The 26,639-nt window shown below is 45.5% G+C and overlaps 1 protein-coding gene across 1 annotated transcript in view; it reads right to left on the bottom strand.

Annotated features, from left to right (window-relative positions):
- Positions 1-26,639, bottom strand: part of LOC118387158 (ryanodine receptor 3-like) — a 308,396-nt gene that overhangs the window by 80,238 nt on the left and 201,519 nt on the right. The window contains exons 43-53 of the mRNA XM_052523336.1: positions 26,403-26,464; positions 24,985-25,014; positions 19,827-19,959; positions 17,131-17,234; positions 14,527-14,662; positions 12,383-12,566; positions 11,085-11,190; positions 9,947-10,067; positions 7,355-7,524; positions 1,469-1,689; positions 1,074-1,164 (exon numbers count right to left, since the gene is read on the bottom strand). Of these exons, the coding sequence (XP_052379296.1) occupies positions 1,074-1,164; positions 1,469-1,689; positions 7,355-7,524; positions 9,947-10,067; positions 11,085-11,190; positions 12,383-12,566; positions 14,527-14,662; positions 17,131-17,234; positions 19,827-19,959; positions 24,985-25,014; positions 26,403-26,464 (1,358 nt within the window). The remainder of the gene's footprint in view (positions 1-1,073; positions 1,165-1,468; positions 1,690-7,354; positions 7,525-9,946; positions 10,068-11,084; positions 11,191-12,382; positions 12,567-14,526; positions 14,663-17,130; positions 17,235-19,826; positions 19,960-24,984; positions 25,015-26,402; positions 26,465-26,639) is intronic.

The raw sequence follows: 26,639 nt of genomic DNA, 5'->3' as shown, positions 1-26,639 counted from the left end.
TGAGTGGCATCTTGCAGTACTCTGTGAGCATGGGATCTTACCCTGAGTGGCATCTTGCAGTACTCTGTGAGCATGGGATCTTACCCTGAGTGGCATCTTGCAGTACTCTGTGAGCATGGGATCTTACCCTGAGTGGCATCTTGCAGTACTCTGTGAGCATGGGATCTTACCCTGAGTGGCATCTTGCAGTACTCTGTGAGCATGGGATCTTACCCTGAGTGGCATCTTGCAGTACTCTGTGAGCATGGGATCTTACCCTGAGTGGCATCTTGCAGTACTCTGTGAGCATGGGATCTTACCCTGAGTGGCATCTTGCAGTACTCTGTGAGCATGGGATCTTACCCTGAGTGGCATCTTGCAGTACTCTGTGAGCATGGGATCTTACCCTGAGTGGCATCTTGCAGTACTCTGTGAGCATGGGATCTTACCCTGAGTGGCATCTTGCAGTACTCTGTGAGCATGGGATCTTACCCTGAGTGGCATCTTGCAGTACTCTGTGAGCATGGGATCTTACCCTGAGTGGCATCTTACAGTACTCTGTGAGCATGGGATCTTACCCTGAGTGGCATCTTGCAGTACTCTGTGAGCATGGGATCTTACCCTGAGTGGCATCTTGCAGTACTCTGTGAGCATGGGATCTTACCCTGAGTGGCATCTTGCAGTACTCTGTGAGAATGGGATCTTACCCTGAGTGGCATCTTGCAGTACTCTGTAAGCATGGGATCTTACCCTGAGTGGCATCTTGCAGTACTCTGTGAGCATGGGATCTTACCCTGAGTGGCATCTTGCAGTACTCTGTGAGAATGGGATCTTACCCTGAGTGGCATCTTTCAGTACTCTGTGAGCATGGGATCTTACCCTGAGTGGCATCTTGCAGTACTCTGTCAGCATGGGATCTTACCCTGAGTGGCATCTTGCAGTACTCTGTGAGCATGGGATCTTACCCTGAGTGGCATCTTGCAGTACTCTGTGAGAATGGGATCTTACCCTGAGTGGCATCTTGCAGTACTCTGTGAGCATGGGATCTTACCCTGAGTGGCATCTTGCAGTACTCTGTGAGCATGGGATCTTACCCTGAGTGGCATCTTGCAGTACTCTGTGAGCATGGGAACATCGAACACCAGACGTCTCAGCAGCTGTTGCATCATGGAAGGGCGCAGATGTCTGTAGGGCAGCAGGGGGAAGAGAAACATGTGATTGACACATACAGTCAAATATGAGGATGTCTCAGTTTGGAATATAATACTCTGACTAGTACTTCTGGAAAACCAGTGAATTCTGTGAAAATTATTGGAATTTTGCAACCCTAGCTTTGACCTAAAGCTACCACTACTACATATTGGTCGACAACTGAAAACTCAATAGTTACAGGAGACTCCAGGGCATCAGCACGGCCTTAGAGGTCCACGGAGGGGTTTTAGAGAACTGAGAGGTTCATAACATGGTGTGAGTCTTTGTTAATACTTACTTGCAGATGGCAAGCAAACACTCCTCGATAGAGTCTCTCTGGGCCTTGGTGAGGGAGCGTCCCTTGGACAGCCGATAGATAGTGTGGAGGGTAGAGTCAATGAGCGCTGCGTAGTGCTCCGTGCCCGAGAACTGGTCAGCACACCTGGTCAGCAGGGGAAGCAGGGCCGAACCGATGTACCTGTTCATGGCCAGAGCGGTCTCTGTGGTGCTTAACACATCCTAGAGCCAAGGGACAGAATTACATGAACGAGAGCAGATAGACCAGTGGGCATCACCAACACTGGATTTCTTGACTCAAATCCTTTGAGTAGGGTTATTTATTGCTCAGTTTCTCCCTAAAGCATCAATACAGCGCCCACAAACTACTGGTTCTGGACATCTACAGGCGGTTAAGTGTTCCAACCTAGCACGAACCCAGCCGGTTCAGCTTAACAACTAATCATTAGAGCTGGGCTGAAAGAAAAGCCTGCCAACCCAATAGCTTTCCAAGACCAACGGTTGGTGACTGACTGACCACCGTAAACAAACAACTAAACACCGTAAACAACAACTGACCACTGTAAACAAACAACTAAACACCGTAAACAACAACTAACCCCTGTAAACAAACAACTAAACACCGTAAACAACAACTAACACCTGTAAACAACAACTAACCACTGTAAACAACAACTAACCACTGTAAACAACAACTAACCACTGTAAACAACAACTAACCACTGTAAACAACAACTAACCACTGTAAACAACAACTAACCACTGTAAACAACAACTAACCACTGTAAACAGCAACTAACCACTGTAAACAACAACTAACCACTGTAAACAACAACTAACCACTGTAAACAACAACTAACCACTGTAAACAACAACTAACCACTGTAAACAACAACTAACCACTGTAAACAACAACTAACCACTGTAAACAACAACTAACCCCTGTAAACAAACAACTAAACACCATAAACAACAACTAACCACTGTAAACAACAACTAACCACTGTAAACAGCAACTAACCACTGTAAACAACAACTAACCACTGTAAACAACAACTAACCACTGTAAACAACAACTAACCACTGTAAACAACAACTAACCACTGTAAACAACAACTAACCACTGTAAACAGCAACTAACCACTGTAAACAACAACTAACCACTGTAAACAAACAACTAAACACCGTAGACAGCAACTAACCACTGTAAACAAACAACTAACCACTGTAAACAAACAACTAACCCATGTAAACAAACAACTAAACACCGTAAACAAACAACTAACCACTGTAAACAGCAACTAACCACTGTAAACAACAACTGACCACTGTAAACAAACAACGAACCACTGTAAACAGCAACTCACCACTGTAAACAACAACTAACCACTGTAAACAACTAACCACTGTAATCAACAACTAACTACTGTAATCAACAACTAACTACTGTAAACAAACTACTAACCGCTGTAAACAACAACGGACCACTGTAAACAACAACCAACCACTGTAAACAACAACGAACCACTGTAAACAACAACTAACCCCTGTAAACAACAACTAACCACTGTAAACAACAACTAACCACTGTAAACAACAACTAACCACTGTAAACAAACAACTAAACACCATAAACAACAACTAACCACAGTAAACAAACAACTAACCACTGTAAACAGCAACTAACCACTGTAAACAACAACTACTAACCCTGTAAACAACAACTAACCACTGTAAACAACAACTAACCACTGTAAACAACAACTAACCACTGTAAACAACAACTAACCACTGTAAACAACTACTAACCACTGTAAACAACAACTAACCACTGTAAACAACAACTAACCACTGTAAACAACAACTAACCACTGTAAACAACAACTAACCACTGTAAACAACAACTAACCACTGTAAACAACTACTAACCACTGTAAACAACAACTAACCACTGTAAACAACAACTAACCACTGTAAACAACTACTAACCACTGTAAACAACAACTAAACACCGTAAACAACAACTAACCCCTGTAAACAAACAACTAAACACCGTAAACAACAACTAACCCCTGTAAACAAACAACTAAACACCGTAAACAACAACTAACCACTGTAAACAACAACTAACCACTGTAAACAACAACTAACCACTGTAAACAACAACTAACCACTGTAAACAACAACTAACCACTGTAAACAACAACTAACCACTGTAAACAGCAACTAACCACTGTAAACAACAACTAACCACTGTAAACAAACAACTAAACACCGTAGACAGCAACTAACCACTGTAAACAAACAACTAACCACTGTAAACAAACAACTAACCCATGTAAACAAACAACTAAACACCGTAAACAAACAACTAACCACTGTAAACAGCAACTAACCACTGTAAACAACAACTGACCACTGTAAACAAACAACGAACCACTGTAAACAGCAACTCACCACTGTAAACAACAACTAACCACTGTAAACAACTAACCACTGTAATCAACAACTAACTACTGTAATCAACAACTAACTACTGTAAACAAACTACTAACCGCTGTAAACAACAACGGACCACTGTAAACAACAACCAACCACTGTAAACAACAACGAACCACTGTAAACAACAACTAACCCCTGTAAACAACAACTAACCACTGTAAACAACAACTAACCACTGTAAACAACAACTAACCACTGTAAACAAACAACTAAACACCATAAACAACAACTAACCACAGTAAACAAACAACTAACCACTGTAAACAGCAACTAACCACTGTAAACAACAACTAACCACTGTAAACAACAACTAACCACTGTAAACAACTACTAACCACTGTAAACAACTACTAATCCCTGTAAACAACAACTAACCCCTGTAAACAACTACTAACCACTGTAACCAACAACTAACCACTGTAAACAACAACTAACCCCTGTAAACAACAACTAACCCCTGTAAACAACAACTAACCCATGTAAACAACAACTAACCACTGTAAACAACAACTAGCCCCTGTAAACAACGACTAACCACTGTAAACAACTATTAACCACTGTAAACAACAACTAACCACTGTAACCAACAGTAGTAAACAACAACTAATCACAGTAAACAACTACTAACCATTGTAAACAACTACTAACCACGGTAAACAACTACTAACCACTGTAAACAACTACTAACCACTATAAACAACAACTAACCATTGTAACCAACAACAACTAACCACTGTAAACAACTACTAACCACTGTAAAGAACAACTAACCATTGTAACCAACAACAACTAACCACGGTAAACAACTACTAACCACTGTAAACAACTACTAACCACTGTAAACAATTACAAACCACTGTAAACAACTACTAACCACTGTAAACAACAACTAACCACTGTAAACAACGACTAACCACAGTAAACAACTACTAACCATTGTAAACAACTACTAACCACAGTAAACAACTACTAACCATTGTAAACAACTACTAACCACAGTAAACAACTACTAACCATTGTAACCAACAACAACTAACCACTGTAAACAACTACTAACAACAGTAAACAACTACTAACCATTGTAAACAACTACTAACCACAGTAAACAACTACTAACCATTGTAAACAACTACTAACCACAGTAAACAACTACTAACCACAGTAAACAACTACTAACCATTGTAAACAACTACTAACCACGGTAAACAACAACTAACCCCTGTAAACAACAACTAACCACTGTAAACAACAAAGTACACAACCATACATCAGGAGACTGTTTGGTTCCCCCCGTGAGTCAGATGATATCCCTGAGGCCACGGTGACCCCTAAGGCAGACTGTTTGGTTCCCCCTGTGAGTCAGATAATAACCCTGAGGCCACGGTGACCCCTAAGGCAGACTGTTTGGTTCCCCCTGTGAGTCAGATGATAACCCTGAGGTCACGGTGACCCCTAAGGCAGACTGTTTGGTTCCCCCGTGAGTCAGATGATATCCCTGAGGCCACGGTGACCCCTAAGGCAGACTGTTTGGTTCCCCCTGTGAGTCAGATAATAACCCTGAGGCCACGGTGACCCCTAAGGCAGACTGTTTGGTTCCCCCTGTGAGTCAGATGATAACCCTGAGGTCACGGTGACCCCTAAGGCAGACTGTTTGGTTCCCCCTGTGAGTCAGATAATAACCCTGAGGCCACGGTGACCCCTAAGGCAGACTGTTTGGTTCCCCCTGTGAGTCAGATGATAACCCTGAGGCCACGGTGACCCCTAAGGCAGACTGTTTGGTTCCCCCTGTGAGTCAGATAATAACCCTGAGGCCACGGTGACCCCTAAGGCAGACTGTTTGGTTCCCCCTGTGATTCAGATAATAACCCTGAGGCCACGGTGACCCCTAAGGCAGACTGTTTGGTTCCCCCTGTGAGTCAGATAATAACCCTGAGGCCACGGTGACCCCTAAGGCAGACTGTTTGGTTCCCCCTGTGAGTCAGATAATAACCCTGAGGTCACGGTGACCCCTAAGGCAGACTGTTTGGTTCCCCCTGTGAGTCAGATAATAACCCTGAGGTCACGGTGACCCCTAAGGCAGACTGTTTGGTTCCCCCTGTGAGTCAGATGATAACCCTGAGGCCACGGTGACCCCTAAGGCAGACTGTTTGGTTCCCCCTGTGAGTCAGATAATAACCCTGAGGCCACGGTGACCCCTAAGGCAGACTGTTTGGTTCCCCCTGTGATTCAGATAATAACCCTGAGGCCACGGTGACCCCTAAGGCAGACTGTTTGGTTCCCCCTGTGAGTCAGATAATAACCCTGAGGTCACGGTGACCCCTAAGGCAGACTGTTTGGTTCCCCCTGTGAGTCAGATAATAACCCTGAGGTCACGGTGACCCCTAAGGCAGACTGTTTGGTTCCCCCTGTGAGTTAGATTATATTCCTAAAGTAGACTGTTGTAGCAGGTATTGAGATAAATGGGGACTGTCAGCATCACTTTCTCTCTCCCTCTCCCAAAGGATTATGGGTAGATGCAATTACAGAGGTCCGTCCCATGGCGATGGTCTCCCATGGCTACAGCCTCTGTGCCAGCATGGGGAATACTACTCCTCTCCCTCAGGACAAGACAGTGCTGGGATGAATGCAGTTTTATCTCCCTCTTCAGAGGACGATGAGTAAAAAAGACCATGAGATCCAACAGACTTTTCTCAAATACACCAGAGAGAAGTTTGTTGTGGTGGATCCTCATTTAACTTGATTCACATGGAGAAACAGCCGTCAATATTTATCCATTCAAAATAACAACTCATCAACTCTGTGATTGTTGTCAGTAGAGTATTTTGATAAACATTTTGTTACACATACAAGAAGTCAGTACACACTATGGGGAGAGGATTAATTAATACATATATTGATTGATTGGTTGATTGTTATATGAATGTTTGCTGTGTTTTCTCATTGACTGACTGACAGACCGAATGAAGGGTCACTCCTACTCACTCCTATTCACTCACTGACTGACTGGTTCACTCACTGACTAACTGACTGACTGGTTCACTCACTGACTAACTGGTTCACTGACTCACTGACTGGTTCACTCACTGACTAACTGGTTCACGGACTCACTGACTGATTCACTCACTGACTGACTGACTGGTTCACTCACTGACTAACTGGTTCACTGACTGACTGGCTGGCTGACTGACTGGTTCACTAAGTGACTGAGTGACTGACTCATTGACTGATTCACTGACTGGTTCACTGACTGACTGACTGGTTCACTGAGTGACTGACTGGTTCACTGACTGACTGACTGGTTCACTGAGTGACTGACTCATTGACTGACTCATTGACTGGTTTACTGACAGAAGGACTGATAGATTGATTTGTCTCTCCTACTCACCGTGTCCAGGGAGGCGGAGGCGCGGAGGTCAGGCAGGAAGCCCACCTCCAACAGGTGTAGCAGAAAGCTCTGGTCCTCCACGCCGTACACACGGTCCAGAAACAACACCATGGGGGCCTTGTGGTCCGGACAGAAACTAGCCGACATGTCTGGCTCTGTCACACTACCGTCTGGGGGTGGAGGAGGAGGTAGAGGAGGAAGAGGAGGGGGTAGAGGATGAGATAGAGGAGGAAGAGGAGGGGGTAGAGGAGGAGATAGAGGAGGGGGTAGAGGAGGAAGAGGAGGAGGAGGTAGAGGAGGCAGAGGAAGGGGTAGAGGAGGAGATAGAGGAGGAGGAGGTAGAGGAGGAAGAGGAAGGGGTAGAGGAGGAGGTAGAGGAGGAAGAGGAGGGGGTAGAGGAGGAGATAGAGGAGGAAGAGGAGGGGGGTGGAGGAGGAGGTAGAGGAGGCAGAGGAAGGGGTAGAGGAGGAGATAGAGGAGGAGGAGGTAGAGGAGGAAGAGGAAGGGGTAGAGGAGGAGGTAGAGGAGGAAGAGGAGGGGGTAGAGGAGGAGGTAGAGGAGGAAGAGGAAGGGGTAGAGGAGGAGATAGAGGAGGAGGAGGTAGAGGAGGAAGAGGAGGAGGAGGTAGAGGAGGAGGAAGAGGAAGATGAGGAGGAGTTAGAGGAGGAGGTAGAGGAGGAAGGGGAAGGGGTAGAGGAGGAGATAGAGGAGGAAGAGGAAGAGGAGGAAGAGGAGGAGGTAGAGGAGGAGGAAGAGGAAGATGAGGAGGAGTTAGAGGAGGAGATAGAGGAGGAAGAGGAAGGGGTAGAGGAGGAGATAGAGGAGGAAGAGGAAGAGGAGGAAGAGGAGGGGGTAGAGGAGGAGATAGAGGAGGAGATAGAGGAGGAAGAGGAGGAGGAGGTAGAGGAGGAGGTAGAGGAGGAAGAGGAAGGGGTAGAGGAGGAGATAGAGGAGGAAGAGGAAGAGGAGGAAGAGGAGGAGGTAGAGGAGGAGGAAGAGGAAGATGAGGAGGAGTTAGAGGAGGAGATAGAGGATGAAGAGGAGGTGGTAGAAGAGGTGGAAGAGGAGGAAGAGGAGGTGGTAGAGGAGGTGGTAGAAGAGGTGGAAGAGGAGGAAGAGGAGGTGGTAGAGGATGAGATAGAGGAGGGGGTAGAGGAGGAGGTACAGGAGGAAGAGGAGGGGGTAGAGGAGGAGATAGAGGAGGGGGTAGAGGAGGTGGTAGAGGAGGAAGAGGAAGAGATAGAGGAGGAAGAGGAGGTGGTAGAGGATGAGATAGAGGAGGAGGTAGAGGAAGATGAGGAGGAGGTAGAGGAGGAGGAGGAGGTAGAGGAGGAGGAAGAGGAGGAAGAGGAGGGGTTAGAGGAGGAAGAAGATGAGGAGGAGGTAGAGAAGGAGGAAGGGTAGGTAGAGGGGGAAGAGGAAGGGGATGTAAAGGAGTTAGAGGAGGAAGAACAAGTATGAGAGGAGGAAGAGGAAGGGGATGTAAAGGAGTTAGAGGAGGATGAGCAAGTATAAGAGGAGGAAGAGGAGGAAGAGCATGATGAAGAGGTAGAGGAGGAGGAAGAGGAGGAGGGAAGAGCAGGTAGAGGATGAGGAGGCAACAAAAAATAAACCGATTTATGGAAGAGGTGAGAGGGAGTTTAGTCGTTCCACTAACACAGCATGGTGTAAATTGAAAGATAAGACAGGAGAAGTGTAGAGCTCAATAAGGTTTCACACAGAATGATATGTAACATATCGACCAGGTTTAATACGCGATGGGGATGAGAAACACGTTATCTGAAAACGCTGAGTGTGTGGAGAGCAGACTAGGACAAGCAGAGAGAAGTCATTGGAAAAAAAGACATTTACAGTGTAATGAAGGATCTCTTGGGAGAATACTTCACTGTGGGAAACAGATTATATGAAGGGAGAGAGGTGGCAGAAGAAGTTTACTCAAGTAAGAGAGATACTGTATGCTTTATCATTAGAATTTATCATGAAGAAAATTGAAAATGGGAAAGGTTGATTGGATTTTTGCCAAAGAAGTCTATAGTTACTTCTCCACTACAAACACATTTTCCGTGCTGCGACTTCATATACTATAACCAAACATGACAACTATTAGATAAAGTACAAATTGGTTAAGCGAAGACCTTGCAGTCTGCAGTATTTCTTTTTCAGTGGAAACATGGACTGAGAAATGGTTAGAGACCTACTCCTCAAGGTGAAAGCAGACAACCCAATCAGGAAAATGTAAGAGCCTTTACCTCATACGGCTGACAGATTTCTGTTGTAGCCCAAGATGTGGCTGTGAGTGGAATAGGATATAAAAGCCCTGGCACCACCAGATTAACCTTCTACTACAGTGTAACATGTGTTTACCATTAAAACACAGCAGGGTCTTGCTGACTAGAAACACATTGTTTCCATGCTTCTTCACCATTCTTAATCAACAGAGTAATGTTTCCGAACAACTCATTCAAATATCAACCAAAATGTTAGTATAAAAATGTTTCCAAACCAAAATATTAGTATAAAAATGTTTTGATATACAACCAGTACATGTTAAAATAGGACATTAATCTGAGCTCTTTAGTCATTGGGTCCTACCTTTATTGACAATGGGCATCTTGAGTGGTATACTGATGATGCCCACCAGGTCTGTGGTAGGAACCAGGGAGCGCAGGATGGCCCGGATACGCAATGCCTCACCTTTACCCTTGTTGATCAACTGAGAGAGAGGGGGAGAGAGAGGGAGGAGGAGAGGAAGAAGGACGGGAGAGAGGGGAGGGATAGGGAGAGAGGGATAGGGAGAGGGAGGGATAGGGAGAGAGAGGGAGGAGGAGAGGAAGAAGGACGGGAGAGAGGGGAGGGATAGGGAGAGAGGGATAGGGAGTGGGAGGGATAGGGAGAGGGAGAGAGAGAGGGAGAGAGAGGGGGAGAGAGGGGGATAGGAAGAGAGAGAGAGAGAGAGAGCGAGAGAGAGAGAGAGAGAGAGAGAGAGAGAGAGAGAGAGAGAGAGAGAGAGAGAGAGAGAGAGAGAGAGAGAGAGGGAGGGATAGGGAGAGGAGGGATAGGGAGAGAGATAGGGAGGGAGGGAGGGAGGGAGGGAGGGAGGGAGGGAGGGAGGGAGGGAGGGAGGGAGGGAGGGAGGGAGGGAGGGAGGGAGGGAGGGAGGGATAGTGAGAGAGGGAAGGATTGGGAGAGAGAGAGGGAGAGAGAGGGGGAGGGATAGGGAGGGAGGGATAGGGAGAGAGATAGGGAGGGAGGGAGGGATAGTGAGAGAGGGAAGGATTGGGAGAGAGTAGAGGGAGAGAGAGGGGGAGGGATAGGGAGGGAGGGATAGGGAGGGAGGGAAGGAGGGATAGGGAGAGAGATAGGGAGTGAGAGAGAGAGAGAGCAGCACAGTGCATGGAGGACTGTGAACGGAGCTGAAGTGTATCTGATAATAGGTTGATGATGGATCTGGGGGGTGAGGGCAGCATGCCAAACAGACAGAAGAGAGGAGAAAGACGAGGCACTGATCTAACTTCTGCAGCTGTGAAGAAACTATAGACTTGCTCAAGGTCACCAGAAACATTAACCCTCACACCTCGTTGGTCCGATAACTCAGGACATGTTTGGACAGTTGTTTATTTTTCCCCGTTGACCTTGATGTTGTTTCTCAAGATTGTATCTCAATGAGACTATCATCAATGAACAGAGGTTTGATAATAAAAAATAAAGAATAAAAGATGTTGTCACTCACGTGCATCTCAGGGGCGCAGCGTCCCAGCAGGTCAATAAGGGCAGAGTAAAAGGACATGATGGCGTTTCCTGTGTGGGCAACCTCTTCCTCCTCATCCTCACCAGACCTAGGACACAGATAAACAAGTCCCTTCTAATGAGTTGAAAGGTAATCTCTAGATGTACGGCTACATTCCTCCCTAACTGAATTAATAAAGCTCATGGTTTTAAAAAGCTCCATAGCAGATTGTCATGTTCCACTTCCACCACCTCTATACATCTGCATTTCTCGTAAAGGAATTGAATTGAAGCTCAACCTTGAAATTAAAGCTCAATCTTGAATTGAAGCTCAACCATGAAATTAAAGCTCAACCTTGAAATTAAAGCTCAACCTTGAAATTAAAGCTCAACCTTGAATTGAAGCTCAACCTTGAATTGAAGCTCAACCTTGAATTGAAGCTCAACCTTGAAAGTGAAGCTCAACTTTGAATTGAAGCTCAACCTTGAAAGTGAAGCTCAACTTTGAATTGAAGCTCAACCTTGAAAGTAAAGCTCAACCTTGAATTGAAGCTCAACCTTGAAAGTAAAGCTCAACCTTGAATTGAAGCTCAACCTTGAATTGAAGCTCAACCTTGAAAGTGAAGCTCAACCTTGAAAGTAAAGCTCAACCTTGAATTGAAGCTCAACCTTGAAAGTAAAGCTCAACCTTGAATTGAAGCTCAACCTTGAATTGAAGCTCAACCTTGAAAGTGAAGCTCAACTTTGAATTGAAGCTCAACCTTGATTTGAAGCTCAACCTTGAATTGACGCTCAACCTTGAATTGACGCTCAACCTTGAATTGAAGCTCAACCTTGAATTGAAGCTAAACCTGTCACGACTTCCGCCGAAGTCGGTCCCTCTCCTTGTTCGGCGGCGTTCGGCGGTCGACCTCACCGGTCTTCTAGCCATCGCCGATCCACCTTTCATTTTCCATTTGTTTTGTCTTGTCTTCCCACACACCTGGTTTCAATTCCATCATTACATGTTGTGTATTTAACCCTCTGTTCCCCCCATGTCCTTGTCCGGAATTGTTTATGCATGTTATGCTTGTGTGTAACGGGTTTTGTTTACCCATTGATTTATGGTTCTGTTTACAGTGGTTTTGTTTATTAAACTGCGCCATTGGAAATCAGTTTATGCTCTCCTGCGCCTGACTTCTCTGCCACAGTACGCACCCCCTACACAACCTTGAATTGTCTTCCATATTCCTTCCACTACTCAATGATCCTATGTTAATTAAAGGTGTCATCTCATGGTGAGTGATTGAGAGATTGAATTACCCAGAAGGTTCTCCATTGGCTGTACAGGGCAGGTCCAGAGCAGGGTCCTCAGATATCTTAATGGCTTCCAGCATGGCCGCCAGCAGACCGTTGCCTCCCTCTCCTCTCAGAGCGGGACCAAAACACTCGGGACGTCTGATCAGCAGCTTCACCACCGTGTTAGAGTTCTCCTCTACACTCTCACCTGGAGGGAGGGAGGGAGGGAGGGAGGGAGGGAGGGAGGGAGGGGAAAGGAATCAGGGAGGGATGGATGTGGGGGGGTGAAGGAGCCAGGGAGGGGTGGAGAAAGGAGGAGAGCGGCAATTAGGAAAAAAGGAAGGGAGAGAGGTAGGGAGAGAGGAAGGGAGAAAGGTAGGTAGAGAGGAAGGGAGAGAGGCAGGGAGAGTGGAAGGGAGAGAGGTAGGGAGAGTGGAAGGGAGAGAGGTAGGGAGAGAGGAAGGGAGAAATGTAGGTAGAGAGGAAGGGAGAGAGGAAGGGAGAGAGGCAGGGAGAGAGGAAGGGAGAGAGGCAGGGAGAGTGGAAGGGAGAGAGGAAGGGAGAGAGGTAGGGAGAGAGGAAGGGAGAGAGGAAGGGAGAGAGGCAGGGAGAGAGGAAGGGAGAGAGGAAGGGAGAGAGGAAGGGAGAGAGGAAGGGAGAGAGGAAGGGAGAAAGGTAGGTAGAGAGGAAGGGAGAGAGGCAGGGAGAGTGGAAGGGAGAGAGGCAGGGAGAGTGGAAGGGAGAGAGGTAGGGAGAGAGGAAGGGAGAAATGTAGGTAGAGAGGAAGGGAGAGAGGAAGGGAGAGAGGCAGGGAGAGAGGAAGGGAGAGAGGAAGGGAGAGAGGCAGGGAGAGAGGAAGGGAGAGAGGAAGGGAGAGAGGAAGGGAGAAATGTAGGTAGAGAGGAAGGGAGAGAGGAAGGGAGAGAGGCAGGGAGAGAGGAAGGGAGAGAGGAAGGGAGAGAGGAAGGGAGAGAGGAAGGGAGAAATGTAGGTAGAGAGGAAGGGAGAGAGGAAGGGAGAGAGGCAGGGAGAGAGGAAGGGAGAGAGGAAGGGAGAGAGGCAGGGAGAGAGGAAGGGAGAGAGGAAGGGAGAGAGGAAGGGAGAAATGTAGGTAGAGAGGAAGGGAGAGAGGAAGGGAGAGAGGAAGGGAGAGAGGAAGGGAGAGAGGAAGGGAGAGAGGCAGGGAGAGAGGAAGGGAGAGAGGAAGGGAGAGAGGTAGGGATTGGGAGAGATTCATTACTAATTTACATTGTATAAGATTAAACAGCCAATCCACCACCAATGGTTTATCCACTTCATCCTCAGAGAGTAACTGGACTTAAAATATCTCTCTCTCTCTGGCCCTCTCCCTCTTTATCTCTTTCTCTCTCCCTTTCTGTCTCTCTGCCCCCTCTCTTTATCTCTATCTCTGTACCTTTCTCTCTCTCTGGCCCTCTCCCTCTTTATCTATATCTCTCTACCTTTCTCTCTCTCTGGCCCTCTCCCTCTTTATCTCTATCTCTCTCCCTTTCTGTCTCTCTGCCCCCTCTCTTTATCTCTATCTCTCTCCCTTTCTGTCTCTCTGGCCCTCTCCCTCTTTATCTCTCTCCCTTTCTGTCTCTCTGCCCCACCCCCCTCTTTCTCTCTCTCTCTCCCTTTCTGTCTCTCTGCCCAGCCCCTCTTTCTCTCTCTCTCTCCCTTTCTGTCTCTCTGCCCCCCTCTTCCTCTCTCTCTCCCTTTCTGTCTCTCTGGCCCTCTCCATCTTTATCTCTATCTCTCTCCCTTTCTGTCTCTCTGCCCCCCCCCCCCCCCTCTTTCTCTCTATCTCTCTCCCTTTCTGTCTCTCTGGCCCTCTCCATCTTTATCTCTATCTCTCTCCCTTTCTGTCTCTCTGCCCCACCCTCCCTCTTTCTCTCTCTCTCTCCCTTTCTGTCTCTCTGCCCCCTCCCCTCTTTCTCTCTCTCTCTCCCTTTCTGTCTCTCTGCCCCCTCTCCCTCTCTCTCTCTCTCTCTCTCTCTCTCTCTCTCTCTCTCTCTCTCTCTCTCTCTCTCTCTCCCTTTGTCTCTCTGGCCCTCTCCATCATTATCTCTATCTCTCTCCCTTTCTGTCTCTCTGGCCCTCTCCCTCTTTATCTCTATCTCTCTCCCTTTCTGTCTCTCTGCCCCCCCCCCTCTTTCAATCTGACATACCGTTGCTGAAGACAGCGAAGCGGAGGAAAGACAGATATCTCTCTCCCTCTATGGGGTTCCAGCCAATGTCAGGATATCCTTTAGCCAGGAGCATGACACAGCTCTGCAGCCCACAGCCTGCCAGGTAGGTTACCACCTGAATACAGCAACACTTTGGTGAGTCCTTCAGCACTCTACTACACAGTCCTTCCTAACTCAGATCCGCTCTCCAGAAATGTGCACTCATCACTCAACTCGGTCATGTCAGAATCAGGGACTGTCAGTGACAGGCTGAGTCCACTCTCCAGCCTGCCTGTTCAAGTTGAACAAATGCATTTCATTTTTCACTGGAGCGACTCGGACTGGATTTGGAGCGGCAGGATTTTGGGCAGGTGAAGGTGAGGGATGTGTATTATATAATGTGGCAGGTGAAGGTGAGGGATGTGTATTATATAATGTGGCAGGTGAAGGTGAGGGATGTGTATAATATAATGTGGCAGGTGAAGGTGAGGGATGTGTATTATATAATGGACAGGTGAAAGTGAGGGATGTGTATTATATAATGGGCAGGTGAAGGTGAGGGATGTGTATTATATAATGGGCAGGTGAAGGTGAGGGATGTGTATTATATCATGGACAGGTGAAGGTGAGGGATGTGTATTATACCATGTGGCAGGTGAAGGTGAGGGATGTGTATTATATAATGGACAGGTGAAGGTGAGGGATGTGTATTATATAATGTGGCAGGTGAAGGTGAGGGATGTGTATTATATAATGTGGCAGGTGAAGGTGAGGGATGTGTATTATATAATGGGCAGGTGAAGGTGAGGGATGTGTATTATATAATGGACAGGTGAAGGTGAGGGATGTGTATTATATAATGGACAGGTGAAGGTGAGGGATGTGTATTATATAATGGACAGGTGAAGGTGAGGGATGTGTATTATATAATGTGGCAGGTGAAGGTGAGGGATGTGTATTATATAATGTGGCAGGTGAAGGTGAGGGATGTGTATTATATAATGTGGCAGGTGAAGGTGAGGGATGTGTATTATATAATGTGGCAGGTGAAGGTGAGGGATGTGTATTATATAATGTGGCAGGTGAGGGTGAGGGATGTGTATTATATAATGTGGCAGGTGAAGGTGAGGGATGTGTATTATATAATGTGGCAGGTGAAGGTGAGGGATGTGTATTATATAATGGACAGGTGAGGGTGAGGGATGTGTATTATATAATGGACAGGTGAAGGATGTGTATTATATAATGTGGCAGGTGAGGGTGAGGGATGTGTATTATATAATGTGGCAGGTGAAAGTGAGGGATGTGTATTATATAATGGGCAGGTGAAGGTGAGGGATGTGTATTATATAATGGACAGGTAAAGGTGAGGGATGTGTATTATATAATGGGCAGGTGAAGGTGAGGGATGTGTATTATATAATGTGGCAGGTGAAGGTGAGGGATGTGTATTATATAATGGGCAGGTGAAGGTGAGGGATGTGTATTATATAATGGGCAGGTGAAGGTGAGGGATGTGTATTATATAATGGACAGGTGAGGGTGAGGGATGTGTATTATATAATGGACAGGTGGAGGATGTGTATTATATAATGTGGCAGGTGAGGGTGAGGGATGTGTATTATATAATGTGGCAGGTGAAAGTGAGGGATGTGTATTATATAATGGACAGGTAAAGGTGAGGATGTGTATTATATAATGGGCAGGTGAAGGTGAGGGATGTGTATTATATAATGGACAGGTAAAGGTGAGGGATGTGTATTATATAATGGGCAGGTGAAGGTGAGGGATGTGTATTATATAATGGACAGGTAAAGGTGAGGGATGTGTATTATATAATGTGGCAGGTGAAGGTGAGGGATGTGTATTATATAATGGGCAGGTGAAGGTGAGGGATGTGTATTATATAATGTGGCAGGTGAAGGTGAGGGATGTGTATTATATAATGTGGCAGGTGAAGGTGAGGGATGTGTATTATATCATGTGGCAGGTGAAGGTGAGGGATGTGTATTATATAATGGACAGGTGAAGGATGTGTATTATATAATGGACAGGTAAAGGTGAGGGATGTGTATTATATAATGGACAGGTAAAGGTGAGGGATGTGTATTATATCATGTGGCAGGTGAAGGTGAGGGATGTGTATTATATAATGGACAGGTGAGGGTGAGGGATGTGTATTATATAATGGACAGGTGAGGGATGTGTATTATATAATGTGGCAGGTGAAGGTGAGGGATGTGTATTATATAATGTGGCAGGTGAAGGTGAGGGATGTGTATTATATAATGTGGCAGGTGAAGGTGAGGGATGTGTATTATATAATGTGGCAGGTGAGGGTGAGGGATGTGTATTATATAATGTGACAGGTGAAGGTGAGGGATGTGTATTATATAATGGGGCAGGTGAAGGTGAGGGATGTGTATTATATAATGTGGCAGGTGAAGGTGAGGGGGATGTGTATTATATAATGTGGCAGGTGAAGGTGAGGGATGGGTATTATATAATGTGCCAGGTGAAGGTGAGGGATGTGTATTATATAATGGACAGGTGAAGGATGTGTATTATATAATGTGGCAGAGTGACCGACAGTGTGTCTCCCACCTTCTCAAGGTCAGGCTCCTCCAGAGCGAGGGCCAGGCTGTTGTTGTCCATCACTGAAGACGCTGCTACGTCCAGGGGAGTAGAACCCCTCATTGCTGGGGAGGCTGAGGAGACAATGGAAGAAAACTAAAACATGTCATTTCCTGCCTCTTGTCTTGAGACACTCGGCAGAAACGTCATCTGTCATCGTTCACTATTGTGGACATGGAATAAACGATACAAGAGCACTTTAATTTTGACACCCACTAAATCTCTCAATTGTAATAAGAGGCAGGGGAGAGACAGACAGACAGGAAACGACACGCACATTCCTGTTCTACCAGCAGGGGGCAGTGTCTCTGCATCTCTTAAACTGCATACCATTTATACCATTACATCAAATCCTGATGCACTTCCTACTTCCAACCTCCCAGCCAGCCATTGATTTGGTTACCTCCCATTAGTGCTGGGGAGTCTGTCTGTAGGGGCCAGTGTATAGTTAGGGGATAAATAAGATGTGAGGAACATTTTTTTTGTGACACATTTAGTACAAGTCAGCATATAATATTAGTGCTTTGAAATCAATATCAAACTATTGAGAACCATTGTTGCAGTAGCATAAATTACAACGATTTGATTCGAAACACAAACATGGAGATGATTTGAATGTGTGCCCATTAAGTGCTGTTATCTTGAAAAGCCTTTCAGGTGAGGTGTTCATTGTCAGCAGCTTTTTGTACATTAATTGTCCTCAGCATATCAGCGCTATAAAACAATTTTAAATCAATTTGAAAAGCTTTAGCATCAATTACAACCATTTGCTTCTAAGCCCATAGAGAACAGTATAAGAGGGTGATTTGCATAGAGAACAGTATAAGAGGGTGATTTGCATAGAGAACAGTATAAGAGGGTGATTTGCATAGAGAACAGTATATGGTGGTGATTTGCATAGAGAACAGTATAAGAGGGTGATTTGCATAGAGAAGAGTATAAGAGGGTGATTTGCATAGAGAAGAGTATAAGAGGGTGATTTGCATAGAGAACAGTATAAGAGGGTGATTTGCATCGAGAACAGTATATGAGGGTGATTTGCATAGAGAACAGTATATGAGGGTGATTTGCATCGAGAACAGTATATGCAGGTGATTTGCATAGAGAACAGTATATGAGGGTGATTTGCATAGAGAACAGTATATGAGGGTGATTTGCATAGAGAATAGTATATGAGGGTGATTTGTATGTGCCCATTACGTGCTATGATCTTGAGAATGAGACATCTCCTATCACTCACATCTCCTATCACTCACAGTAAGGTCAGCAGCTATTCCTCACAGTCCAACCCTAGTGAGTCATCACTCTATGCACTGCATCCCTAAATAACCCCATCACCCTGTACTCTCTATCCCTCTCTCTCTTTCTTTCATTCCAGATCTCCTTCTCTCTCACCTTCCCTTCTCCATCACTCTCTCACCTTCCCTTCTCCCCTAGTGAAGGGGACAGCTGAGTCCCCTAGTAAAAGGGACAGTCACTACACCAGTCACTACCCCTGTTACTGCCCCAGACCCAGTCCCAGTCACAGCCCAGCCCCGGTCACTGCACCAGCCACAGGGACAAAAGCCAAACTGTGCCCTCTCATTCTCTCATTCCATCACTTCTCTCCTCTCTATATACTTCTAACTCTCCCTCCTTTGCCTTGCTAGCAGGAACAACAGAACAGTGTTTCTTCTCCCACTCTCTGTTACCCGCTATCTGATTGTCATTGTCCCAGTACCATTCCTCCCCTCTGTCTCTTCTGTCCCAGAGCTCCTTGGGGGAGACAGAGCTCATGCAGTGTTTTGTCCCACAAACAGAGGGGACAGTGTACACATTATTACTAACCCAGGTCAGGTCCATAACCCAGACCAGGCCGATAACCCAGGCCAAGCCCATAACCCAGGTCAGGTCCATAACCCCTGACCAGGCCGATAACCCAGGCCAAGCCCATACTGCTGTTGTTTGTTTTCTGTGCACTGTCTCTCTCTCTGCCACCATTCCCTCTCCTCTCTTACATATGTATGTCCTCTCTCGCTATGCCCTAATTCATACCCTTCTTGTTAGGAGAACAGTGACAGAGGCTGCTGGGGTGCCCTCTCTCTCACTCTCTCTCACCTTCCTTCCTTCGCTCCTTCCTTCACTCCTCCCTCCCCCCCCCCCCCCTCTCTCTCTCTCTCTCTCTCTGAGCCACCTTCCCCTCTCTCCTGTTACCCACCCAGTCCGACAGAGCTGTTCTCCAGTAGTCTGCTGGGGTGCCCTCCTCCCTCCTCCCTCTCTGAGCCACCTTCCCCTCTCTCCTGTTACCCACCCAGTCCGACAGAGCTGTTCTCCAGTAGTCTGCTGGGGTGCCCTCACTCCCTCCCTCCCTCTCTGAGCCACCTTCCCCTCTCTCCTGTTACCCACCCAGTCCGACAGAGCTGTTCTCCAGTAGTCTGCTGGGGTGCCCTCCCTCCCTCCCTCCCTCTCTGAGCCACCTTCCCCTCTCTCCTGTTACCCACCCAGTCCGACAGAGCTGTTCTCCAGTAGTCTGCTGGGGTGCCCTCCCTCCCTCCCTCACTGAGCCACCTTCCCTTCTCTCCTGTTACCCACCCAGTCCGACAGAGCTGTTCTCCAGTAGTCTGCTGGGGTGCCCTCCCTCCCTCCCTCCCTCTCTGAGCCACCTTCCCCTCTCTCCTGTTACCCACCCAGTCCGACAGAGCTGTTCTCCAGTAAGTAGCTGAGATGGTCAAACATGGCCTTCTGGTTCTGTCGGCTGATACGACAAAAGTAACACAGGAACCGACAGCAGCTGGCAACCATCTTGGGGAAGGCTATCTCCTAAAAAGAGAGAGGGAAACATAACTTTTAACCATGTAATATACTGAACAAAACTCTAAAAACAACATGTAAAGTGTTGGTCCCATGTTTCATGAGCTGAAATAAAAGATCCCAGAAATGTTCCATATGCAAACAAACCTTATTTCTCTCAAATCTGGGCACAAATTTGTTTACGTCCCTGATAGTGAGCATTTTTCCTTTGCCAAGATATTCCATCCACCTGACACGTGTGGCATATCAAGAAGCTGACAAAACAGCATGATCCCTACACAGTGTGCCTTTTTTGTCACACTACACAATGTCACAGATCTTTCAAGTGTTGAAGGAGTGTGTAATTGGCATGCTGGCTGCAGAAATGTCCAACAGAGCCGTTGCCAGACAAATTAATGTTTATTTCTCTACCATAATCTGCCTCCCACGTCATTTTAGACAATTTGTCAGTTGGTCCCCCCGGGCTCACAACAACAAACCACATGTAACCACGCCGGCCCATGACCTCCATATCTGGCATCTTCACCTGTAGGATCATCTGAGACCAGCCACATGGACAGCTGATGAAACTGGGGAGTATTTCTGTCTGTAATAATGCCCTTTGTGGCAAAAAACTAATTCTGATTGTGTGGGCCTGGCTCCCCATTGGGTGGGCATATGCCCTCCCAGGCCCACCCGTGGCTGTGCCCCTGCTCAGTCATGTGAAATCCATAGATTAGGGCATAATGACTTTACAGTGCATTTCAATTGACTAATTTCCTATATGAACTGTAATTCAGTAAAATCGTTGAAATTGTTGCATGTTGCGTTTAAATTTTTGTTCAGTATAGAATATTACATTATTAGTCTATTTGTTATGACAGAAAAAATATATATTGCTTCTCTTATGTTAACCACCCCCCAGAAAAATAGGGCCAAGTAACTTTTATTTAATTTAAAGCTTTAATATTGCAGATAGATTTGTGGCCGAAAATGTCAAAGTAACTTGTCAATGGGAGACTGTGTCTGTTTGAGATCACATGTTAGAATGGAGCTCATGTCATGTTATTGAATCAACATCGTTGAAAACAGCCCCCCCCAGCTCAAAGGACCATTGACAACATGACAAGACAGTCCTTCACAACAAGCTGTAAATCTGACATATGCTTAAACCTGCTTACAAGCAATGACTTTGGTGGTCCATTTGGGGCACTGAATACACACACACACACACAAAAGACACACACAAAGACACACACACACACACAAAGACACACACACACACAAAGACACACACACAAAGACACACACACAAAACACACACAAAAAGACACACACACAAAAAGACACACACACACACAAAGACACACACACACAAAGACACACACACACAAAGACACACACACACACACACACACACACACACACACACACACACACACACACACACACACACACACACACACACACGCACACACACACACACACACAAGACACACACACACACACAAAGACACACACACACACACACACACACACACACAACACACACACACACACACACACACACACACACACACACACACACACACACACACACACACACACACACACACACACACACACACACACACACACACACACACACACAAAGACACACACACACACACACACACAAAAAGACACACACACACACACACACACAAAAGACACACACACACACACACACAAAGACACACACACAAAGACACACACACACACACACACACACACACACACACACACACACACACACACACACACACACACACACACACACACACACACACACACACACACACACACACACACACACACACACACACACACACACACACACACACACACACACACACACACGCTGTAAACGACCTTGACAGATCAAGTATCGGCCAACAGTGCAGGAATTAATGTTACTGGTCCTGACTAATGAGATTGCCAACCAGATTTGACGGCTTGCGGTAGGTCTGTTTGTCTGTCACTCAGGCTGTCTGGGGATGCATGGCATTGTTCAGCTCATGCTTGGTTGCTGGCACACAGAGACAGTATTAAATCATACCCCAGTCTTATAGCACACCCCAAAAAGGACTGGCATGAGAGTCCCTGCTCCTCTACCCCTCACATCACATTACCAGACCTGTACCCCCTCCAATCCTCTCCTGGACATCCAGCACCCCTCTACCTACCCTTACCCCCCCCCCTTACATGTCCTGCCCAACTCCCCTGTATCTCCTTACTCTCGTATCTTGGCACTGTGTTATGGTATGGGCAGCTGTTAATCAATTAATGAATAGATAATAGATTCATAGCTTCTTAGACTGGAGTTAAAAAGGTTGCCTCCTACTTTGAAAGGACAGGAAGTGTTAGCTGTGTACTTGACCAGGCATTCCACCTAGATTTGAACAGCGAAATATCAATATGTTTTTTGGTTTAATATGTAAAAACAAGCATTAAAAAAAAAAAATGTTTTATTCAAAAACGGGTAAACCAGATATTTTCACTTCCCGACTGTACCGTTTTCATTCGGAAAGTAAAGGATCAAAATGTTCACGGACCGTAATCTTAGGTGCCACTGTTTCTCAGGCTGATACAGAGAGACTCACCCATGCTTTATTTACAAGCAGGCTTGACTACTGTAATACTCTCCTGTCTGGTCTACCCAAGAAAGCCATTGGTCAACTAGAAATCATAGAGAACGCTACAGCTCGGGTTCTGACCAAGACCAGACAGAGAGCACACATTACATTATCAGTTTTAAAGTCTCTGAAATGGCTGTCTGTGAGTTTTAAGACTCTTCTATTGGTTTTAAATCAATCCACGATTGTGCACCACAATACATATCAGACATGCTTTTAAGTTTTGTACCCAGTAGGTAGGGACCTACTGGCCTTCTAACTTTCCCAAAGCCTAGGACCAAGAGGCATGGAGAGACAGCCTTTAGTTACTATTCCCACTGCCTCTGGAATAGCCTGCTAGAGAACCTGAGGGGGACCAAGAGGCATGGAGAGACAGCCTTTAGTTACTATTCCCCCTGCCTCTGGAATAGCCTGCTAGAGAACCTGAGGGGGACCAAGAGGCATGGAGAGCCAGCCTTTAGTTACTATTCCCACTGCCTCTGGAATAGCTTATCAGAGAACCTGAGGGGGACCAAGAGGCATGGAGAGGCAGCCTTTAGTTACTATTCCCCCAGCCTCTGGAACTAGCCTGCCTTTAGACTATGCCCCCAGCCTTTAGGGGGACCAAGAGGCATGGAGACTATGCCAGCCTTTAGTTACTATTCCCAGCCTCTGGAATAGCTTATCAGAGAACTATGTCCCCAGGGGGTTACTATGCCCCCAGGCATGGAGCCTTTAGTTACTATGCCCCAGCCTCTAGTTACTATGTCCCCAGCCTTTAGTTACTATGCCCCCAGCCTCTAGTTACTATGTCCCCAGCCTCTAGTTACTATGCCCCCAGCCTTTAGTTACTATGGCCCCAGCCTCTAGTTACTATGCCCCAGCCTCTAGTTACTATGTCCCCAGTCTTTAGTTACTATGCCCCAGCCTTTAGTTACTATCCCCCCAGCCTTTAGTTACTATGTCCCCAGCCTTTAGTTACTATGCCCCCAGCCTCTGGAATAGCCTGCCAGAGAACCTGAGGGGGGACGAAACTGTGGACATTTTCAAAAAGATCATAAAACACACCTTTTTCCTCAGGGAAATATGTATATATTTTTTTGCCTTTTAGTTTTAAATTGTTATTCTTTAGTATTTTCATCTTCTTATTTTTCTTGTGTAGTAAATATTTTTATTTTATTTTCATTGTTTATTTATTTATTTCTGTGAAGCGCATTGTGTTGCATTCATGTCTGAAATGTGCTATTTAAAAAAAGCTTTATTTGATGAGAAAGGATTTAAACATTTTGATTCAACTCATGAATTATATTGAATGTATCTATGTTCCCGTTTATATCTTAATGTATTCACATAAGTCCAGTACTTTATCTAGACGAGGAGAGAATATATCTTTAGACTAATGAGCTACAGTACCTGTGACTTGTCTTCTCTTTAGACCAATGAGCTACAGTACCTGTGACTTGTCTTCTCTTTAGACTCATGAGCTACAGTACCTGTGACTTGTCTCCTCTTTAGACTCATGAGCTACAGTACCTGTGACTTGTCTTCTCTTTAGACTAATGAGTTACAGTACCTGTGACTTGTCTCCTCTTTAGACTCATGAGCTACAGTACCTGTGACTTGTCTTCTCTTTAGACTAATGAGCTACAGTACCTGTGACTTGTCTCCTCTTTAGACTAATGAGTTACAGTACCTGTGACTTGTCTCCTCTTTAGACTAATGAGTTACAGTACCTGTGACTTGTCTCCTCTTTAGACTAATGAGTTACAGTACCTGTGACTTGTCTCCTCTTTAGACTAATGAGCTACAGTACCTGTGACTTGTCTCCTCTTTAGACTAATGAGTTACAGTACCTGTGACTTGTCTCCTCTTTAGACTAATGAGTTACAGTACCTGTGACTTGTCTCCTCTTTAGACTAATGAGTTACAGTACCTGTGACTTGTCTCCTCTTTAGACTCATGAGCTACAGTACCTGTGACTTGTCTCCTCTTTAGACTGAGTTACAGTGAGCTAGACTAATGTACCTGTGACTTGTCTCCTCTTTAGACTAATGAGTTACAGTACCTGTGACTTGTCTCCTCTTTAGACTCATGAGCTACAGTACCTGTGACTTGTCTTCTCTTTGACTCAATGAGCTACAGTACCTCATGACTTGTCTGGTCTCTTTTGTTCAGACTAATGAGCCAGCTAATTATCTGTGACTTGTCTTCTCTTTAGACTAATGAGCTACAGTACCTGTGACTTGTCTCACTCTAATTTAGACTAATGAGCTACAGTACCTGTGACTTGTCTCCTCTTTTTCCCCAGACTAATGAGCTACAGTACCTGTGACTTGTCTCCTCTTGTAGACCTTACAGTACCTGTGACTTGTCACCTCTTTAGACTCATGAGTTACAGTACCTGTGACTTGTCTCCTCTTAGACTAATGAGCTAAAGTACCTGTGACTTGTCTCCTCTTGTAACCTAATGAGCTACAGTACCTGTGACTTGTCTCCTCTTGTAAGACTAATGAGCTAAAGTACCTGTGACTTGTCTTCTCTTTAGACTAATGAGCTACAGTAAACTGTGACTTGTCTCCTCTTTAGACCTGGTAACATGAGCTACTGTACCTGTGACTTGTCTCCTCTTTAACCTGGTAATGAGCTAAAGTACCTGTGACTTGTCTCCTCTTTAGACTCCTGGTAACAGTAAGAGCTAAAGTACCTTCTATACTGACTTGTCTCCTGGTAACTTTTAGACTTCTATAGCTAGCAGAGATGGTACCTGTGACTTGTCTTCTCTTTAACTAATGAGCTACAGTACCTGTGACTTGTCTCCAGCTTTAGGTGTAACTCATGAGCTAAAGTACCTGTGACTTGTCTCCTCTTTAACCTCATAAGAGCTAAAGTAAACTGGACAGTTGTCTCCTCTTTAACCTGGTAACAGTAAGAGACTAAAGTACCTGTGACTTGTCTCCTCTTTAACCTGGTAATAAGAGACTAAAGAAACTGGACAGTTCTCTGACACAGCAGAGATGGTGTAACCTGGTAACAGTAAGAGACTAAAGTTAAACTGGACAGTTCTATACTGACCAGCAGAGATGGTTAACTGGTAACAGTAAGAGACTAAAGTAAACTGTGACTTCTCTGACACAGCAGAGATGGTTAACCTGGTAACAGTGAGCTAAAGTTAAACTGTGACAGTTCTATACTGACACAGCAGAGATGGTGTAACCTGGTAATAAGAGACTAAAGTTAAACTGGACAGTTCTATACTGACACAGCAGAGATGGTGTAACCTGGTAATAAGAGACTAAAGTTAAACTGGACAGTTCTTCTGACTGGTTAACCTGGTAATGAGACTAAAGTTAAACTGTGACAGTTCTATACTGACCTCTTGTAACCTGGTAATAAGAGTTACAGTTAAACTGGACAGTTCTATACTGACACAGCAGAGATGGTGTAACCTGGTAACAGTAAGAGACTAAAGTGGACAGTTCTATACTGACACAGCAGAGATGGTATAACCTGGTAACAGTAAGAGACTAAAGTTAAACTCAGTTCTATACTGACACAGCAGGACTCCTGGTAACAGTAGGTTGGACAGTTCTATACTGACACAGCAGAACAACCTGGTAACAGTAAGAGACTAAAGTTAAACATTCTATACTGACACAGCAAATGGTATAACCTGGTAACAGTAAGAGACAAAGCTAAACAGGACAGTTATCTGAGCAGAGAGTTAACCTTTAAGAGACTATAAACTGACAGTTCTAAACCAGCAAGATGAACCTGGTAACAGTAAGTGTTAAACCATTGAGACAAGCAGTAGATGGTAACCTGGATCACTAAGAGTAATATTAAACTGGACAGTTCTACTGACACAGCAGAGATGGTGTAACCTGGTAACCTGGTAACAGTAGATGAACTGGTAACAGTAAGAGACTAAAGTTAAACAGGACAGTTCTACTGACACCAGTCCGTATAACCTGATCAGTAAGAGTTTAAACTCTTCTTTCCACAGCAGAGATGGTAAGACAGTAAGAGACTAAAGTTAAACTGAGTTCTGGACACAGC

This window comes from Oncorhynchus keta, chromosome 8 (genome assembly GCF_023373465.1).
Source record: "Oncorhynchus keta strain PuntledgeMale-10-30-2019 chromosome 8, Oket_V2, whole genome shotgun sequence".
NCBI lineage: Eukaryota > Metazoa > Chordata > Actinopteri > Salmoniformes > Salmonidae > Oncorhynchus > Oncorhynchus keta.
Note: the sequence above shows the minus strand (reverse complement) of the source record. Positions and strands in the feature narration are given on the sequence as shown.